Source organism: Eleutherodactylus coqui, chromosome 10 (genome assembly GCF_035609145.1).
Source record: "Eleutherodactylus coqui strain aEleCoq1 chromosome 10, aEleCoq1.hap1, whole genome shotgun sequence".
Taxonomy (NCBI): Eukaryota; Metazoa; Chordata; class Amphibia; order Anura; family Eleutherodactylidae; genus Eleutherodactylus; species Eleutherodactylus coqui.
In genome coordinates, this window is record NC_089846.1 from 102,940,261 (window position 1) to 102,960,731 (window position 20,471).

At 48.8% G+C, this 20,471-nt stretch overlaps 1 protein-coding gene across 1 annotated transcript; it reads right to left on the reverse strand.

Moving 5' to 3' along the window:
• Positions 1–2,258: 2,258 nt before the first annotated feature.
• AMER1 (APC membrane recruitment protein 1) lies at positions 2,259–18,685 on the reverse strand. Its single transcript, XM_066581656.1, has 3 exons — positions 18,606–18,685; positions 8,548–8,698; positions 2,259–5,828 (listed from the first exon to the last, which is right to left on the reverse strand). The coding sequence occupies exon 3, from the start codon at positions 5,727–5,729 to the stop codon at positions 2,463–2,465; it is 3,267 nt and encodes a 1,088-aa protein (XP_066437753.1). The 5' UTR covers positions 5,730–5,828; positions 8,548–8,698; positions 18,606–18,685; the 3' UTR covers positions 2,259–2,462.
• Between the last annotated feature and the right edge of the window lie 1,786 nt (positions 18,686–20,471).

Consider the following 20,471-nt stretch of genomic DNA (forward strand, 5'->3'; position numbering starts at 1 on the left):
TCTAATCTGCTTCCAAAATCATTAGATTGGAGGACTAGAGTGCTTTACATCAACTATCTACTTTAGGAGAACATGTGCATCATCCTCATGTGCATGAAGTCTGAACAGAGAACGACTAAACTAAAAACTGTAGTGAAGTATACTTCTTATGGATTCATAAGAACTCTTATGAGTTCACCGCACACTCCATGCAATGGCAACAGGACTTCAGTGAACGCTTGCAAAAAGAAGAGGCTGAGATGGAGGTGACTCAGATCGGAAAAGCTTCCCTGGAAGGAGTAGAGAGCGACAGGTTGAAAAGATGGTGCATCAAGAGTCCCGTTTGGCTGGAGTGGTGGGTCTGGGCTCATATCCTTGATAGACATCAGGTCCTGCCACTGCTCCTCCAGATCAAGAAGTGACACCATATCTAGTAGTAAAGGGGACAGGAGTCCATCTGTCTGATATAAGGCTACTAGGCTTGGTTCCGTATCCAGGATAGTCTGGGGCTAGAAACTCAAAAGAACCGACAAACTGGACCGTGTCACCCAGTGAAGTATGCTCCATACATGCAGTATGGACACTACTATAGGCCCCCACCACCCCAGTAACTATTTGCCAAAGTTATTTGTTCTGAGTTATTTTTCAATGTCAGCATTTCGTCTTTTCTCTCCATGATCTTTCATGCAGAGATTCCTGGATCTTCAAGTTTACAATTCTACCGCTAATAATGCTAAAATCCAATGCGGGCAGCGAGAGGCTGCCAAAATCCAATGTGTATGACCAGCTCAACTCTTCTAGCCATAAAAAGTTTGAAGTGAAGAGCGTTTAAGCAAAATGTTATGATTTAGGCAGATATCCAAAAGCATAAATGCATCGCTGCACGGGTGGTATCTTTATATCATCTACTACAATGGAGCCCCATCACCAAGGACCATTATATGTATGCCACTTGCTAAACCAGAAAGCAAGCAGTTTATTTTAATTTCAACCGAGCCCCACTCATGGGCACACAGACCAACTGTATTTTTTTATTCACTGCCTATGGGACTAACAGAGATAGCCATGTAGAGCTCTTTGCCATCGCAGGAAGTCCCATAGACTTTGATTAAAACAGTAGTTTAATGCTCGACCACCACTCCATTCAAAGGCGGAACATGGGCCAAACATTTCTGGGGTCACTTATCCCATTTACAAAATTTGTGCAACGCTCATGTGGGAGGGTTTCCAGGAATAAAAAGACTGCGCACCAGGATTAAAGCACGTGCATGCAGAATTTGCTCAAATCCATTGACATGTCTACATAATATCTGTATAAAAACTTACTGTGATGTCAAAACCCAACAATTATACAGAAAATAGCAGCAAAAGCAGTCAGTTGCAGATCGCTTCCTTGTCCCGTGTCAACTACTCCTGCTTGACTGAAACATACCCAGGGGGGGAAAGAAGTCTCCACTTTACTCTTCAAGAAGAGGTTCTGCAGAAGTTGACGTATGATATATCCTCTACTATGAATATTACTAGACGTTATCTCAGAGTTCTGTGACCTGTAGATTACAATTCAGGTTTTCCTGCACAAGTTAAATGAGGGAGGGAAGCAATATAGTCCGAGACCCTCTACATGCTAGTGCCTAATCACAAAGGGTGACACTGGCTTTAGCTGTTGTACGAGCATACACAAGCTGGCGACATGGCCCACCGGAATCTGTCTGCCCAGAACACAGCAACCAGACACAAGGATGTAGTTGAACATCTACATGGGGGATGTGGAACACAGTGTGGAAACTGGTCACTTTATGAGGTTTCTGTGCAAGTGAAAAGAGAAGGGGTGAGTGTGGGGGTTGAGGGGGTTCTTTTTGGCCTAGAAACAAACAGTGCCACTCTTTACCATGGACTGCGTCTGGTATTGCAAATAGGCCTCACAAATCTTAAAACACCAGACACATCCCATGGATAACCGTTGCGCATATGTGTGTGTATATAAATACAAGAAGAAAAAAAAAAGTTGTGAACCGCCACCGTATTTCTGTGCCGCAGGCTGAGATGCAACTCCTGGATGTAGTTTTTAGTGTTCTTCCTCAGTGATGCCATATTTTTTTTCTTCTTCCGATTACATGACAATGTCAGTTTAAAGCACTGTGGTGTGGTAATCAATTGCATTAAACGTTAGAAGCCTATACTATGGAAACAATCAATGTGTTGGAGGTGGGACTCACCTCAGCGCCAGTTAAACCCAAATCTAAACAGTTATAAAAATAAATAACCACAAAAAAAAGAAGTCAGCAAACATGTGGTTAAATACTAAGTAAAATAAATAATGGAACAAAATAAAATAAAAAACCCCCAAGAAACATTGCATATGCAAAATGTATACGAGACGATTCCATTCAGTTTTTGGCTTGACTATTTAAGCCGTATCCTTATCCTCTTAATTCCCTAATAGGATTTCTAGTGAAAGCACAAAAGTCCACTAATAAAATAAATTAGCTGTTTGAACATTCGCTGTAATTGTTACCCCAGTCATTTGCTGATGTTCCCCTGTGGTCCAAACTCCCTAGCTTGGTTGGCCCAGATCGTTCCAGGTAGTCCGGTAATGAATTGAAGTCTTCTTGTTTGTGTTGTTGAGGCATGGCTTGTGTGATGCCTACTGGTTTAATCCTTGTTTGTTTTTGACATGTGTGATAATCATCATTATAGTCTATATTTACCCCCCTCTGATCATCTAGCGGTGGGACACGAGCAAGTTTCTTTGCAGTGTTCTCGCCGGAATATCGAAAGGAGATGGAGCCCTCCTGGGACTGCCTAGTGTTACGCTGTAAGAGGTCTATGGTGTTTGCCATCTGTCTAGAGTCCACTGGCAGCTGGCTACTTGAACTAGAAGCCTGAGGCTCTCTACTGTAGTCTTGTTTCAAAGACACAACTGGCGTGTAGGTTTCAAATTGCCCATTTGTTGGAACAATCTGTTCCAAATTACTACACCTATTAAAAGTTGACCCTTCTCTAGGTAGATAAGAAACTTCAGAACGCCAAGTCTTCTTTCCATCTTCCCAAGGAACAAGATCATCGTAAGATTTCAGGCCACTCTTGGGCATATTAAAAGCACCAAGCTCAAATTCTAAACACTCTGTGTCAAGGGACTTGCTTCTTCGGTTAAGTGAAAGAGGAACTGGACTTGAAGGACTTAGCTTGCATTGGTCCAAGTGACGGGGGAGACTTGTCACTCCCCAGTTAAAACTTTGGAAAGAATTATGAGAGTCCATCTGCAGTAGTTGCTCGTCACACTCAGCCAGCGATTCTTGTACACAACTGTGATCAAACCCTTCAAATGATGAAACCGCATCTTCATCTGGACTTAGGCCTAGCTGTTGCTCACATTCGCCTTCGTTTTCTACATCTACGATATCAAAGGTCACCATAGTAGGAAGAGCATTAAGATTGTGATGGAACGAGGAGCTTGAACCAGCGCTGCCAAGTCTTTCAGAAATACTTGAAAATAACATGCCATTGTTAGCAAACTCAACAAGAGTCTGAGAAAAGTTCACAGCCTGCTCACATTCATTTTCCTGACTGTATCCAGAAATAGAAGAAAAGTCAGAATCAAATACATTCTGAATGTGGTCCATGGCGGTAACATTCGGGTTGGAAAGTTTAACAACTTTCTGGTCTTGAGTTCCAAGGCCATCAACATTCAACTCAAAGCCAGACTCTTCTACAAAGCCATTTCCCTTGAGATCCTGTTTGTAACCTCCCTGTTTGATAGCATCTGTTAAAGAGGATTCCTTGAAGTCTTTCCAGCCAAGTTTCTCAGATTGTATTCTTTTGTCAGCTCCATCTTTGTTCAAATTTGGTACTAAATATTGTTCCTTAATAAGGCAGCCCTTGTTCTTGCCAGGTAAGCTAGCAGTTCTAACTTCACATTCAATATTTTGCTTGTCTTTGGAAAAAAGGTCTTTACCTATAGGATCCATTCCTTTCATTGCTGCCTCTCGTTGCCTTTCCCAGAATAATAACTGTTTTTGAATCATGGCCAACCGCTGTTCTTCAGTCTCAGTTGCTCCCTTTTTGTGTTCAACTTTCTGAATTAACCCACTGTCTAAAGGAAGACTAAAGTCAAAAAACTGATCAAATATTTCAGAGCAGATTGTTTTGCTGTCATACAGAGATTCTCCACCGGGGGCAGGGCTCATTAGACTATCATCAGGTTCATAAAACTCATAAAGTGCATCTCCACTGTAGCTATCTCTGGGAAGACGTTCTTTTTGGGAAAAGCCTTCTCCACCATCCTCGTCAGGGCCAGGAGTGGTAGAGTCATAGTACCCTTCATCACTATTTGGAGCAGACTCTTGCTGATCACTTTGAGGAGTTAATAATTCTGCGTTACTAAGAACACTCCTGTCAACGAAGGCATCTTCAGCAGCCATTGCGTATGCAGTAGGTTCCAATTCAGTAAAGCTTTTAGACATATTGTCGTGCTCCTTTTCATCTTGTATCCCATAGCTATTATCGGCTTCATGGCCGTTTTCCAACAGCTGCTGAAGGTACTCTTCCTCCATGTCATCCGGTGTTGCCATCTCCTCGCCGCCTCCCTGATAACTAACAAGGCAAGAGCTCCTCTTTGTTGCTTCTCTACTTCTTTCAACAGAAATTGAATTATCACTGATGTTGTCAATGTCCTGTTCGGCAATGATATCTCCACAACCTGTAAGAGAGTCAAAACTCTTCAGGGATGAGACATCTTCAAACAGACTTAGCTGGTCACCAGCAGAAGGAAAGGGGTTTGGGTCAATGGAATCAGTTTTTCCACTATCAGCAAAACCATCTTTAGGGTCAGAACAATCAATAAAGCCATCCGGTTTATAATCACTGACATGATTTTGGTCTACAGAGGGAACCTCGTTGGTTTCTATAAGCAGTTCATCAGTTTTACATGGTACAGTGTCAGACCTGATTACGGAATCAACCGGCAATTCTTCCTTTTCACACTCGACGGTTACATTCAATGAAGACTCTGTTGATATATCAGAGAGTAGGCTGCTGATCTTTGGTTGCTCACTGTTATCTTGCAGACCATCCTCTGATGGATATCTATTTAACTGCTCTAATATGACACTCTGCGTAATATGGTCATAGCGCTCACATTTTTCTGGGTCAGGGGTTTTGTTTTTCTTGTGACGACGGATGCTACTAAATAATCCTTTCAGCCCTTTCTTTGGTCTGGGAAAAGAGAACGATTTATCACCATTCAGTTTTTTCTCAACACATTCTGTGCTTCCCATTGGGGATATATCATGGAAATTGAAGTCGAGCTTAACTGGTGAAGTAATGCCCGAGTCTGCACTATGGGAGCTGGGAAGAGTACTTCCTGAAGTGGAAAGATTACCTCCATTATGTCGGTTGACGGTACTATGCGAGCAACCTTCTTTTTCATCCTCGGCATGGACATCACAGATACCATCATGGGTCTTGCTTTTACTCACAGATTTCTTTGAGTTACCTTTTCCTAAACCTTTGTGCTTTCCCCCAAAGAAGCTGGGTAGAGTACAAATACTCTTTCTCCCTCCAAAGAACTTGAAAGGATTTTTCTTCTGCTTTCCCGTAGTTGGCTGGTCCACGCATGATCCTGTCTGTATCGGGAGAACATCTACCTTGGCCAATTCTCCATCATGACGCTCCTCAACCAGTGTTTCACAGACAGAAGAGGAGGACTTTATACCAAAAGCATCCTCAAGGCAACTACGGCCAGCTTCCATGACCACTGTTATGCATCAAACGGAGTGCCGAATAGAAGAGGGAGACTGCAGAGGCACTGGAGGCCGGCTAGTACCAGCAGAGAAACATTCCTGGTAGCCCTGCAGGGATAAACAAAAACACACTATTAATTTTCTGTACAACCACTTTGCTATGCCTAACAAGTATAGCTTTACTTGCTTATTTGAAATCGTAAATAGGGGTGCAAATAATATCTAAGCTTACTACAACAAGAAGTAAAGCTCCACTTGTAACAGATCTGTAGACCAGGGGTTCCCAACTCCAGTCCTCAGGGACCACCAACAGGTCATGTTTTCGGGATATCCTATGGTGAGAACACCTGTGGCAATGTCTGAAGCACTGACCATAATTATATCACCTGTGCAACACTGAAGAAATCTTAAAAACATGATCTGTTGGCGGTCTCTGAGGACTGGAGTTGGGGGAACACTGCTGTAGACCACTTAATAGATTCTATTAACTTATATGGCACGAAGACTAATGCACAAGGGCATCAGTTCCAGTAGGATCAGGTGCCCTTTTATGGGAGGGGTTACCATAGTCAACAAGATGACAAATTGACTAGTTTTCCTAGCCTAGTTTTTTTTTTTTTAAATCATTGACTTCTTTTCTATTATTAATAAAAATTTAGATCAAATGAAGTGCAGCAATTCCATACCGCTCCTTTAAGAACTGGTCACGAAGCATCCCAACTCCAGCCGGCCACAAAAAGCATGCAGTCATACTTCTAGACATCTAATCAATGTTTCAACATTAGGACAGAACAATCTGTAGACATGGTTCAGAACAAGCCAAGACTACTTGGAAAGAATACAAATAAATGCAAAAACAGATTTTATGTAAAGCAATCACATAGGCTTGTCAACAGAAAGCACCCCGTCCTCCGCACACCAGACCTGACTCCGGCTGCAAGGAGCTCTGCTGCACTACTACATCTGCTATGAAAGACCAGATTCACTAAAAGGCTTTTACATGGGTAAATGACCAAGAACAAACACTTGTTCACTTTATGACTGCCCAGGTGAAGGTGCCTCCGATCAGCTGAGAAATGAGCAAATGCTCGTTTGACTACAGATTGCATTTACGTGGCCCCAAAAATCATCTGCTGTCGGCAGCACAATGCCCTGTAACAACAATAAGGCTGCCTGTCCACGGGCGTTGCGGTATCTCCACCCCGGGAGCAGGAGCTGCAGACGGATCTCCGTCGTCAGCCTATCTGATAGATAGGTTGACCACGGAGAGTCGCGGCAATTCGCAATGGAAAGCTTCAGACGGCGTGATTCGCTGGCGATTTACCGCCGGTGAAATCACGGCTGTGTACAGGGGGCTTTAAGCGGTAATCTCTGGCAGACAACAATGGATCTGTAGGGGTTTGAATATTGCTGATTGATCCATCTAAATGGCGCTGAATGAGTGCTGACTGACGCGCAAAAATGGTGCTTTAAAAAGGGAATGGGACATCCAGAAAAAAACAAAAAATAAACAAAACAATAAAAAAAAATAAATAAATAAAAAAAAAAACAACACATTTTTGTGTTGAATTTTTTTTTAATTTAAAGAGTTTTAGGTCACAATCTCTCTCTAATATACATCTGCACTTTTAACACTAACCCCAGAGCCTAATACTAGTCTGTCTCTTCCTGATCTGTAGAGAAAACTTTGTAGCAATCATCTCACTAACATCACAGGCAGGATTACACCGAGAGGAAACACCTATGCATAGATAACACAGGATCCATCATTCACAAATGTATAGGCTGTGACCATCTACTCCCCTCCCTGCACAATGGTCTCTGTACAGGTCATGCCTACAACTATCTCCCATACAAGTCAATGGGTCAGCTCCTGTCCATTGTGTGAATGGCCCATCTTTAAAGCATATCTTCTAAATTCTCTTAATCTCGTTAGATGTAGTTCAGGAAAAATGGCTGCGCCCCTCCCCATAGTTATGTATAGGCAACAGAATTCTTAAAAAAAAAAAAAAAAAAGTCTACACTTCGAAAATAAAAACAAATTAGAAAAATGGAAAGTGTTTCACCATGTGGTTTTAATTAATCTCCCCCAAACTTTGGTGATATAATCTCTTTAAGGTACCTTTACATTGCACAACTTTGGGCGCACAGATGCCCGACAGCCGTCCCACCAACTATTGCTTATGTGCTTTCACGGAGGATATAGTGATATAGCTATGAACGCTATGAAATACAAAGAGAAAGCGAAGTGTTAGCTCCGCTATTTGCTGCGGTGACCATGTGACCACTGGATGTCCCCTGGAACAGCACAGCTGCAGGGTCCTAGCAGATCCTGATCAGCTCTGCTAGTAACCATCATTACAGGGGGAGGTTTTCTCCTGAAACTAAGTTATCTCCTAAGGATGCCCCATTTACAGTGGAAAAGCGGGAAATCTCTCTCCATCCCCCAGAGGTCTTATATGTAATGAGGGACATAAATCTTCTCCATATGTGCCCTGTAATCTGACATTCAACAGATTATACTTCAAAGCATCAGAAACAAAATGAGGAACCCATTCCATACTTAATTTTAGCCTAAATATACTAATTGGGGGGGGGGGGGGAATTAAAAATAGGGTGTTTTTTTAATAGCTTTTCACTCTTAATAAACAAATTAACCCTGTATGTCACAGACAAAAAAAAGTCGGTAAAACCATCACATGGGCAAAGTGTCTAAACTGTGTCTGGTCTATAATGGGTTAAAACTCACAGGAAGAAACCACAAACAAAAAAAACATTGAAGACAATGTAATAACGATTATTTTATACAGATGAAACAACAGCTTACTGTATGCAGCGCGAGTCAGAGGAAGCGTGCGGCCCGACCGCGGGGGACCCAGCAATCCAGATGCTCATCATGTTTCCCAACAGATAGCTGATACATGGCAGATAATCGCGCTTGGCACACAGCTGGCATTTACCTTGGATCGGTCCCAAACCTAGGAGAGGAAATAAAAAAAATACGGTTAATGAGAAAGTTTAGGCAGAAAAAAAAAAAAAGTTCAAACAAAGATGAAACGCGCCAGCGAAGGTAACCGCTGGTCATCCACACATTAGGCCTCCCTCACACAGGGCGTTTGCAGAAACGCAGCGTTTTGCAACGCTGCGTTTGCTGCAGATTCCGCCCCGTTTCAGCAGCGCTGGCATACTTTATGCCAGCGTTTTGGCTGCTTTTTCAGCTCGGCTGAAAACGCAGCCAAGAATGCTGAAAAGAGAAAAAAAAAAAAAAAAGCAATACTCACCTAGCTGCTGCAGTCCGGGTCGCGGCCGCTGATCTCTGCAGCTGATCCGGGCTTCCTCGGCACGCCCAAGTCTATTGCCGGAGGCCAGGTTTGAGAACCCCGTCTCCGGCAAGAGAGTGCTGTGATTGGGCATCGAGCAAGCGCCGGCAACCAATCACAGCCCTTCATTGACTGTCTCAGCCAATCAGCGCCGGCAAACTCTGATTGGCTGAGACAGTCAATGAAGAGCTGTGATTGGGCATCGAGCAAGCGCCGGCAACCAATCACAGCACTCTATTGCCGGAGCCGGGGTTCTCAAACCTGGCCTCCGGCAATAGACTTGTGAATGCAGGGGAAGCCCGGATCAGCGGCAGAGAGCAGCGGCCGCGACCCGGACTGAAGCGGCTAGGTGAGTATTTACTTTCTTTTTTTTCCTCTAGACTAGCTGGGACTGATTTTCGGGGTGAGGGCTTCTCACCCCGAAAATCGGCGAGCGGTTAACGCTGCCAAAAACGCGGCACCAAGTGTTGCCGCGTTTTCAGCAGTGCTAAAACCGCTGCCCATTCATTTCAATGGGCGACGCAGGGCTGAAAACGCCCCAAAATAGAACATGCATCGCTGTGAAAGCGCAGCGTTGGGAGGCGCTGCGTTTTCAGCCCTGTGTGAGCAGCCCCATTGAAATGAATGGGAGTGTTGTACAGCGTTTAGTGCTGGGCTGAAAAGGCAGTGCTAAACGCTGTATAAAATGCCCTGTGTGAGGGAGGCCTTACTGCGATGTTGGGATGGGCAGGGTTATTCAAAAAGAAGGAGCAGATTTGGGGATTTACTTACAAACTACAATCCTCACTTCGCTGAGAAGAGGAAGGTTCTTTTATTAGGACGCAGCAGCAAGTTCCATCCTGGCACTGGTGTCTCGTTTACCGTTTTATAGCCCTTGAGGTGTGAGGGGGTGATACACCCTCAATATGGCACCTAGTGATGCGCGACAGACAGAGGCATAACTTGAAGCTCCTGGGCCCCAATGCAAAACCTGTAAAAGGGCCCCCAACTATAATGCTTTATTCATAGTACTGGACTCCCTATATGGAGAAGAGAGGCCTTATAGGCCCCCTAAGGCTCCTGGCCCAGGTGCAACCGCATCCTCTATAGTTACGCCCCTGGCGACAGATATCCAACTAGCACTCCACGACAAAACAGCTGTTTTTTGGAACCTACGCTGGAATTCACGTCGCACTTAAACAATGCGTTCACACTAAGGGAAAATGGAACTCAAAGAAAAAAACAAAAAAAAAAAACACCACACCAATTTGAACCTTCCTCTTTTCAGTGATGTGCGGACTGTACCTGTCTTTTGTAGTACCTGATCCTTTTTGAACAACCCTGTATGTTGAAAATATTGTATGTGAAAATGAAAAATTTGAAGACAGAACTACAAAGTATTGCAGAAAGTCTTTCAATTTAAAGGCTCAAAGCTTTAAAAAAAAACAACAACAAAAAAACATCTAGGCAGTCAAAATGTTCATTAGATCGGTAGATAAATGCCTTGAGATGTTTAGGGCACTTTTGGGGGCGGGGTGAATTGTTTCTTAAGTGTCACCACAAAGCCCATGCAAACCCAAATAGTGCCTGGGAAAAGGAAAAAGCAATAAAAATACCTCAAATTCTTGAAGGTGCTTTATTTCCGAGGCCTGTGTACACGTCAGGTTGTACGTGTGGGATACGTTTAAAAACTTAAAAATAAATATAAAAAAAAAAATAGGGTAAAACATTTTTAATTTTCATTCTAGATTACAGAAAAAAAAAATTAGTGGAAAAAAGTTGGAAGTCTGCAAAAGGAAAACAAAGTAAGTTTTCTGATCTCACATCCACTATTTTAAGCTAATTCCAGCGACACACCCAAACAGTTACGGACTTCCTATAGGTCATTTTGAATACTTTGAGTGGTGCGATTTTTGAAATGGGTACATTTAAGGGGAGGTTCAAATGTATAGACCCCTCAAAGATGCGGCCGAACAGATTTGGTGGCTGAAGAAGGGGTTTAAAAGTAAATTTGAAGAAAGACGCAAAGACGGGCGCTCCGTGTTCAGGATCGTCAAACAAACAAAAAAACTAAAAGTTACCCGGGTAGAATCAGATCACATCAGGGGGTGGGGGCCCAACTCTGTTACAGATTTTAATGCGATGCTAGACGGCTGCCCTGGAGGATCGAATCCCGACGGTAGATATCCTCAGGTATCCACAACCAACTGCTGAAAACCACCTTTGCGAGCGGCGCTCCCACCACATCCAGAGCACCAGGTCTAGAAAGCACTTTATGTTCAAGTAATAGTATAATAAATAAAAACGCTTTCTAGACCTACTGATCCGGATGCGATGGAAAGCGCTGCCCACAGAGGTGGCATCTGTAAACTTTAGATATCTTCTTCTAATTGAAAGACACAAGGTGCCCATAAATCTTCTACTGCCAGTACGACTCAGGAGACTGGTTTCAAGATTCTATGGGGTCCCTGCCAAACGACAAACTCCGATGCGCTCCGTCTTCCCCGGGTGTCGGAGAGGTGGAACCAGTACAAGTATGCTGGGACTGTCCGTTGTCGGCAGACTTCTGTCAGATGATTGGTGAGTATCCTCTGAATTTACTGATGATCCCCTCCTTAACCCTTTCCAATCCACTGTCTGACTTCTAAAAAGACATTATGATTTAAGGCTGTACAGCTCCAATGTTGGAAGATGTCCGTCAGGGTTCCCTTAAGCTGCCTGTCCATGGGCGTTGCGATATTCTACGGCGGATCTCCACTGCGGGAGCCAGAAGATGGATCTCCGCTGTGAGCCTACTGATTTTCCGCTGTGAGCCTACTGATTTTCCACTTGTGAACAGGTGGGGGGGGGGGGGGGGGGCGGGGGGCTGTGCTTTCCATAGTGACACAATGGAAAGCGTGTACTGCGTTCCCCGCGCCCGGATTATCGTGCGGGGAACGCAATGCAAAGATGCCTGTGGACAGGCAGCCTTACTGTATATTGCCAGCCCCTCTGCTATTGGAGCCTATGCAACGTGTCACCTCATGCAGTACTGGCTTTAGCCAGCATATAGCGCCATTGTATAACGGCAGAAAAAGAGTAAGCCCCCCTAGGAAAATCAGGATACAAATTGGATTGGAAAGGGTTAAAAGGATCTGTGCGACAAAGAAAAAAAAAAACACTAAAAAAAAAATAAATTTGCAGCTGAGCAGGTGTTTTTTTAATTAAAAACAAAAATAAAATAAAAAACACAAATCCAAAACACGCACACTCACTTAAGACCCAGCCAACCATCTCCCACCGCCCCCTTCCCAGTTCTCTGCTGCAGACAGCTACTAGAAGTCAGGTGATCGCTGCAGCCAGAGGCCACAGGATCGTTGCTCAGTTTCTCAGCGCAGTGATGTCAGGAGTTTGCTGCAGCCTCGGATTGGCTGCCTGACTGGCAGTGGATGGGGCAGCAGGAGCCTGACAGCTGAATCCCACAGGGATGAAGACAGGTGAGCATGCGCTCTTTTTTGCCATTTTATCACCTACTCAGCTGTTAACATTTTCTGCTGCTGTCCCACACATCCGGATGGGGCCGCAGACATCCCCCACAGGCTGCGGAATAAGCCATTCGCGTGTAGAGAACAGCGCCAATTTCAGATCTGTGCGCACTTGCATACTGAACCAGAAAGTACAAATATGCTAATTTATCTGTGAGCGGCCTGGACACGCTACACGTCTCCCATAAACGGCTGCATGCGTGAGGCCTTAAAAGGATTTTTTTTAGAATAGTATAAGTCATAAAACAATGAAGGTGGGGGAGGGGGGGGGGCTCACAACCTCAGATATAGGCTGGTTTTAGTTACATATTCGTAGTGTGGTCTCCACCATCATAAAGCATCCGATGGAAGGGGGTACAGATGGAGACATACATATCAAACACAAGGTCCGCAGGCCGAACGAGGCCCACCACCTCGTTTTGTGTGGCCTGCTAGTCGGGCAGTGTGCCTGCAGCTCCAAGCACTGTGGATGGTGCTTGAAAGAATGTATTGCAGCGAGGATGAGCAACACGTTTCTGTTCCAGAACAGACCCTTCATCAGGCATACAAGTCCAAACGAGACATGAGCAGCAAGCAGGTGCAATATTCACATTCTCATGTCCAGAGGATGCTCTATTTGGGCCAACGCTTAGGCTCTCGTAAAAGTGCATTCAGCAGCTGTTACTAGCCCTGGGCAGTTACTGCATCCAGAGCAGGCATGCAAGAGTGAACACCGTGTCACACAGGAGTCCAGACACGCAACCCCCGTGTACCCCAACGATTGATGCCAAGAATAGCCCTGCAAGGCAGTCAAAAACATTATCCAAGCGCTTTCTGTGAGCCAATATAATCCACGAGCATCCCATCTCTGAAGTCGGATTTACTGACGCTACACTCACGCAGTTTAGGCCGTTGTGGGATTTACCGCAATGAACAAATGCGCAATGTTCATTAAGGGGAGCGGGTGAGCTTTTATTCACACAGCCGTTCTGCTGCATATTTATCAACACAGTGCGACATTTAATACATTTGTTACATTTAAACTGTGAGGTGGTGAACAAACGTATGCTAGAAAAATGGCGCCACAATTTGTATAGGGACAAAAAGTGATGCGTGGGGGAAAAACAAACAAAAAACAAACAAAAAAAACACAAGCATAAAAACTGCAGCGAGTCTTCATGCAGTTCCAGAAAACGGCATAAAACACTTGGATCGTTTTACAGACTTTGTGTAGTCACCCAGATCTCAATCTGGTTTGGCTAAAGAAAAAACAAAAAAAACCTGAGTGCGCCAATGTACCCGTATACAATGTGCCGGGCGGTTTTCTTCCTGGATTCCCTATGAAGCCTTGTGTTCCCCTGTATCAGACCCGAGGCAGCGGGGTGTGGCATGTGCCATACAGGATGGAGCCATGGCCGGCACCTACAGGTACCGTCACACAACATGGGCACTTTGTGTCTTGAGTTGTTTAACTTGATTCTTCACAAGACGATTACGCAACTCCCGTGGAAGTCAGACTACTAAGGATGTCTCTCAGCCTGCTCTACCTTTGGGTGTTCCCCGCAGCGCCTCGCCCATGGTCTTCCATGAGACAGTCAACAAACATCACAGGGGAGTGCGCTGTGATACTTCCCATTGAAATCGATGGGAAACAGGTCGCGCGGCAAAAAAGCGTCAGAGAATTGGAAATTCACAGAAGTGATGCGAAGCGTCTTTGGATGAGAAACGCACGTTGGAGTCAGGAAGGCTTATTACTCCTAAATGAGGACCATTGGCTTCAACCTTATTGCCCCCCCCCCCCCCCCTTCCTCTGGATCAACATTGGGGGTTAATAGGCAGAACTGGATGGACATGTGTCTTTTTCCAGCCTTCCATACTATGTGATATTGGGCCAGGTTATTCCACCCGCTGTCACACGTGTGAATCCAGCCTGTTACTACAACTATTGAACTGCGGGAATCTACGCGTGTTGCATGCGAGTTTGTCGCAGATAGACCACGGAACGCACGCGGCTCGTTGAAAAGGATCCATTTAGAATTCTCCCTGCGGGGCAACTTTGTTGCAGATTCCGGGAAAATGTTTCTGCCCTTCATAGAGATTTGTTACAATTGCCTTCACAAGGTTTGTACTTCAGATTCTCCGCGCTGCGTGTTGCTGCACCTACTGGGAGAGGCGCACCTTAAAGCTTCTGGGCCCCAATGCAGAACCTGTAACAGGGCCCCCAACTATAAGGCTTTATTCATAGTGCTGGGCTCCCTATATGGTGAAGAGAAGCCTTATGGGCCCCCTGAGGCTCCTGGGCCCGGGTGCAACGACATCCCCTATAGTTATGCCCCGGCCCACCGGTATGTTCACTCGTAACGGATTTTCAATTTTGGAGAAGTTCACAGCAAATCCGATGTTGTTGCAGTTTTCACTCCTCAAACTGAAGGGGCGAAACCGACTGCGAATCCAAACCAAATAATCCAGATTTTGGTGCAGACTTGCTGCAGAATATCGTCTCGGTGTGACAATCCCCTGCGCCGGGCCGCTCCTCCCCCACGGCGGGGCGGGCCACTCCTCCTCCACGGCGGGGCGGGCCGCGCCGCTCCTCCCCCACGGCGGGGCGGGCCGCTCCTCCCCCACGGCGGGGCGGGCCGCTCCTCCCCCACGGCGGGGCGGGCCGCTCCTCCCCCACGGCGGGGCGGGCCGCTCCTCCCCCACGGCGGGGCGGGCCGCTCCTCCCCCACGGCGGGGCGGGCCGCTCCTCCTCCACGGCGGGGCGGGCCGCTCCTCCCCCACGGCGGGGCGGGCCGCTCCTCCTCCACGGCGGGGCGGGCCGCGCCGCTCCTCCCAGTCAGATCTTCAGGATTTCATTATTATTGTACCTTAAATGAAACTGTTGTCCCTTAGAGAGAATGTTTACTCCTCGGAGGAAGCCCTCAGCTACTTTTTGCCTAATAAACTAAATATAACGAGGCCCGAGCGGCTGACTGACGATTAACCCCTCGGTGACCAGCCTATTTTGTGCCTTAAAGACCAAGCGATTTTAAAAGTTGCATTGTAATCAGAGCCAGAAACCGTTCACATAACCTTGGGGGGGGGGGGTAGGGGAGGGGGGGGGGGGCTTTTTTTGCTTTGTAGATCTTGTGTTGGAGGTGAGGGGGGTGTAAATGGGGGCAAAAAAAAAAAAAAAGCTCACAGAAACTGCGATACTGCGTTATAGAGATTTTATATTATGATTATGTACTACTTTTGCAGCATTCTAAGGCTAATCTCTCCAGATATCACACTCAGGAACATGCGAGGCAGAAGATAGATTACTCCTATGTATGACCCCATGGGGATCCTATTCATGCACCTCACAACTCTCAACCTAAGACCCGCGACATTGTATTACATTCGCGATACACGGCTGCATGATACGCGGTGAGTGGAGTCCATGAAAGTACACGGATTTTCATGGATCCAGTCCCATTAGTGTGTAGATATGAGGAGGAGATGGCGGTGTGCTGTACTGCATCACGTAGCGGAGCCCTATGTCTCTCTATGGGAAGCGTATGCAACGCTGTCTCTACGCAAGGTAGGCCGTGCGTGACCGCGTGCGGGAGATACGCTGCCATACGGGGTGGAGACGCAGTTCGGTTGCACAATTATGCTGAGGTTTTGCGCGCTGGATGAGCGTTTACACCCATGTGAGGCCGGCCTAAAGCAAGTAGCGAGGGCGCACAGCCCTCGCCTCCCCGGGCGCACAGCCCTCGCCTCCCCGGGCGCACAGCCCTCGCCTCCCCGGGCGCACAGCCCTCGCCTCCCCGGGCGCAGCTGACAGCCAGCGGCTTCTATCAGGTAGGTTGGCCGCAGAGGTCACATGCTTCCACCCACCCCATCACAGGCAGTAGGGCCACCGGCGACCCTCCTGGCCACCATGCTTCCAGGAGTCTGATTGGCCGCAGCGGTCATGTGCTTCTACCTGGCAGCCCCCGGCACCTGCGGCCCGCGGAGTGGCGAGCGCACACTTGTCTGTTATTTTAGGCCTAACGTTAACGTAAACTTGTTTCCCCCCCGGATCATGAAAAAAAGTGTTGAGCTACAAAGCTTTATGACTCAGGCCGTCTTCACACGGGCGTCAGTGTGTTTACACAAAGGGGGCTGTATTTTTGCGTGTATTTTACTGTATTTCTTAGGCACGCAGCCACGCTCCCGCTGATTACAATGGGCAGTTATGTGTAAGACGCACGCCGTCCGTGAGCGATGCGCACAATAATAGAACGCGCTGCGGGTCTTTGAGCAAACAAAACGCGCACAAAAAATATACTCCTGTGAACAAATCCATTAATTACGGTGCGACGTGTGCGTGAAAATGTATAATGTGACCCCCCCACGCCCCCCCCCACAGAGACCGCGCCATATATTATAAACAGACACTATTAGAAAACACGCATATTTACACATTCTCTGCACGACCCTGCATACGTGACTACAGGTACAGCCGTGCCCCCCCCCCTATACGTGACTACAGGTACAGCCGTGCCCCCCCCCCCCTATACGTGACTACAGGTACAGCCGTGCGCCCCCCCCCCCCTATACGTGACTACAGGTACAGCCGTGCGCCCCCCCCCCTATACGTGACTACAGGTACAGCCGTGCGCCCCCCCCCCCTATACGTGACTACAGGTACAGCCGTGCGCCCCCCCCCCTATACGTGACTACAGGTACAGCCGTGCGCCCCCCTCCTATACGTGACTACAGGTACAGCCGTGCGCCCCCCTCCTATACGTGACTACAGGTACAGCCGTGCGCCCCCCTCCTATACGTGACTACAGGTACAGCCGTGCCCCCCCTCCTATACGTGACTACAGGTACAGCCGTGCGCCCCCCTCCTATACGTGACTACAGGTACAGCCGGTCCCCCCCCTATACGTGACTACAGGTACAGCCGTGCCCCCCTCCTATACGTGACTACAGATACAGCCGTTCCCCCCCCTATACGTGCCTACAGGTACAGCCGTGCCCCCCTCCTATACGTGCCTACAGGTACAGCCGTGCCCCCTATACATGACTACAGGTACAGCCGTGCCGCCCCCCTCCTATACGTGACTACAGGTACAGCCGTGCCCCCTATACATGACTACAGGTACAGCCGTGCCGCCCCCCTATACGTGCTACAGGTACAGCCGTGCGCCCCCCTATACGTGCTACAGGTACAGCCGTGCCCCCCCCCTATACGTGACTACAGGTACAGCCGTGCCCCCCCCCCCCCTATACGTGACTACAGGTACAGCCGTGCGCCCCCCTCCTATACGTGACTACAGGTACAGCCGTGCGCCCCCCTCCTATACGTGACTACAGGTACAGCCGTGCGCCCCCCTCCTATACGTGACTACAGGTACAGCCGTGCGCCCCCCCCTATACGTGACTACAGGTACAGCCGTGCGCCCCCCTCCTATACGTGACTACAGGTACAGCCGTGCGCCCCCCTCCTATACGTGACTACAGGTACAGCCGTGCGCCCCCCTCCTATACGTGACTACAGGTACAGCCGTTCCCCCCCCTATACGTGCCTACAGGTACAGCCGTGCCCCCCTCCTATACGTGCCTACAGGTACAGCCGTGCCCCCTCCTATACGTGCCTACAGGTACAGCCGTGCCCCCTATACATGACTACAGGTACAGCCGTGCCGCCCCCCTCCTATACGTGACTACAGGTACAGCCGTGCGCCCCCCTCCTATACGTGCCTACAGGTACAGCCGTGCCCCCTATACGTGACTACAGGTACAGCCGTGCGCCCCCCTCCTATACGTGCCTACAGGTACAGCCGTGCCCCCCCCTATACGTGCCTACAGGTACAGCCGTGCCCCCCCCTATACGTGACTACAGGTACAGCCGTGCCCCCCCCTATACGTGACTACAGGTACAGCCGTGCCCCCCCCTATACGTGACTACAGGTACAGCCGTGCAGCCCCCTATATAGCCTGCTGGGATTAGGCCGCTGTAATCCGTCACCACCCGCAGTGCCATCTGCTCCACCCGGCAGCAGGCCGGTGCGGCAGGCACCTCCCTAACTGGGCCCCAGTGCAGCCGCCCGCAGTGCCCCCGCTCTTACCGGTCTGCAGGCCCGTCCTGCCCGCCGCCCGCTCTCCTCTGCACGGTAGATGCTAAATCCTAGGAGGCTAAAGGACCTCCGTGATGTCACCCCCACGTGACCAGCGTGTGGGCGGAGCCAGGCCGGAGGCTACTACAGAGTGTTACGGGGCCGCTATGGAGCTTCATAGTAGAGCAGTGTGTTTCCTCGGCTTCTAACCCCGGGTGAGCCGCAGCTGCACTGTCTGCGGGGCCCCCTCCTCCTAGCGGTGCAATACTCTGCAGCACTACAGTGCGATGCTATGGTGTGATGGGATGCAGTGTTATGTAGGAACTGTGTGCATTACAATGCAATAGTCTGCACGGACCTGGTTTGTTGAGTTGCAATGCTCTGCATGGACTAAGGGCTAATGTCCGCGGCGTTTCACTGCAGCTATTGGGTTCTATTGAAGCTAATAGCTTAATGCTCACGCTGCGGAATTCCACCGTGCAAATCCACAGCGTGAAATAACCCGCGACATGTCCTATTTGCCGCGGGAATACGGGCGGACGGCTTCCATTGTAGTCAACGGAAGATGGCCATCACGCGCCCACTGCGCGTCATGCGCTGTACTGCATCCGGAAGTGGGCATGGGGTCTTTGGGGGGGGGGGGGGGCGTGACGGACTCCGCTGCGGTATTCCGTTTGCGGAGCCCATTACGGCTGTGGGCTTGAGCCCTAAGGCTGCCTTCCGCGGGCGCTTTTGCATTGGAGTTGCTATGGAGAGCGCAGCCCCCTGTCCACGAGCGGAGAATCATAGCGATTCTCTACTCGCAGCCGGCAAATCGCAGCATGCTGCGAATTACCGCGATTCTCCGCGGTGAGTCTATCTGTCAGATAGGCTCACCGCGGAGATCCTGCTCCCAGCGGCGGATACCGCAACGCTCCTGTACAGGCAGTGACACAATGTTCTGCGTGACCTGGCTGTCCTGCATTGGGATGTAATGTTGTGTATGAACTTTGTGCACTGGGGTGCAATGCTCTGCCTGGACTGTGTGCACTGGGGTGCAATGCTCTGCCTGGACTGTGTGCACTGGGGTGCCATGCTCTGCCTGGACTGTGTGCACTGGGTGCAATGCTCTGCCTGGACTGTGTGCACTGGGTGCAATGCTCTGCCTGGACTGTGTGCACTGGGTGCAATGCTCTGCCTGGACTGTGTGCACTGGGTGCAATGCTCTGCCTGGACTGTGTGCACTGGGTGCAATGCTCTGCCTGGACTGTGTGCACTGGGGTGCAATGCTCTGCCTGGACTGTGTGTACTGGGGTGCAATGCTCTGCCTGGACTGTGTGCACTGGGGTGCCATGCTCTGCCTGGACTGTGTGCACTGGGGTGCCATGCTCTGCCTGGACTGTGTGCACTGGGGTGCCATGCTCTGCCTGGACTGTGTGCACTGGGGTGCCATGCTCTGCCTGGACTGTGTGCACTGGGTGCCATGCTCTGCCTGGACTGTGTGTACTGGGGTGCAATGCTCTGCCTGGACTGTGTGCACTGGGGTGCCATGCTCTGCCTGGACTGTGTGTACTGGGGTGCCATGCTCTGCCTGGACTGTGTGCACTGGGTGCCATGCTCTGCCTGGATTGTGTGCAATGCTCTGCACTAGTGCAAAGATGGAGGAGTCAGGGGAAGAGGATGCAGGCTGCATTGGCCGCACACTTTGTCAGAGCTCATCCAAGAGCCCCAGCGTAGGGTGAGGACGCCCTCTGCACCCCTGAGGGCCCCAGCGTGGGGTGAGGACGCCCTCTGCACCCCTGAGGGCCCCAGCGTGGGGTGAGGACGCCCTCTGCACCCCTGAGGGCCCCAGCGTAGGGTGAGGACGCCCTCTGCACCCCTGAGGGCCCCAGCGTGGGG

Coding starts and splice junctions, on each gene's coding strand:
- AMER1 (XM_066581656.1), bottom strand. CDS start 5,729: ATGGAAGCTGGCCGTAGTTGCCTTGAGGATGCTTTTGGTATAAAGTCC.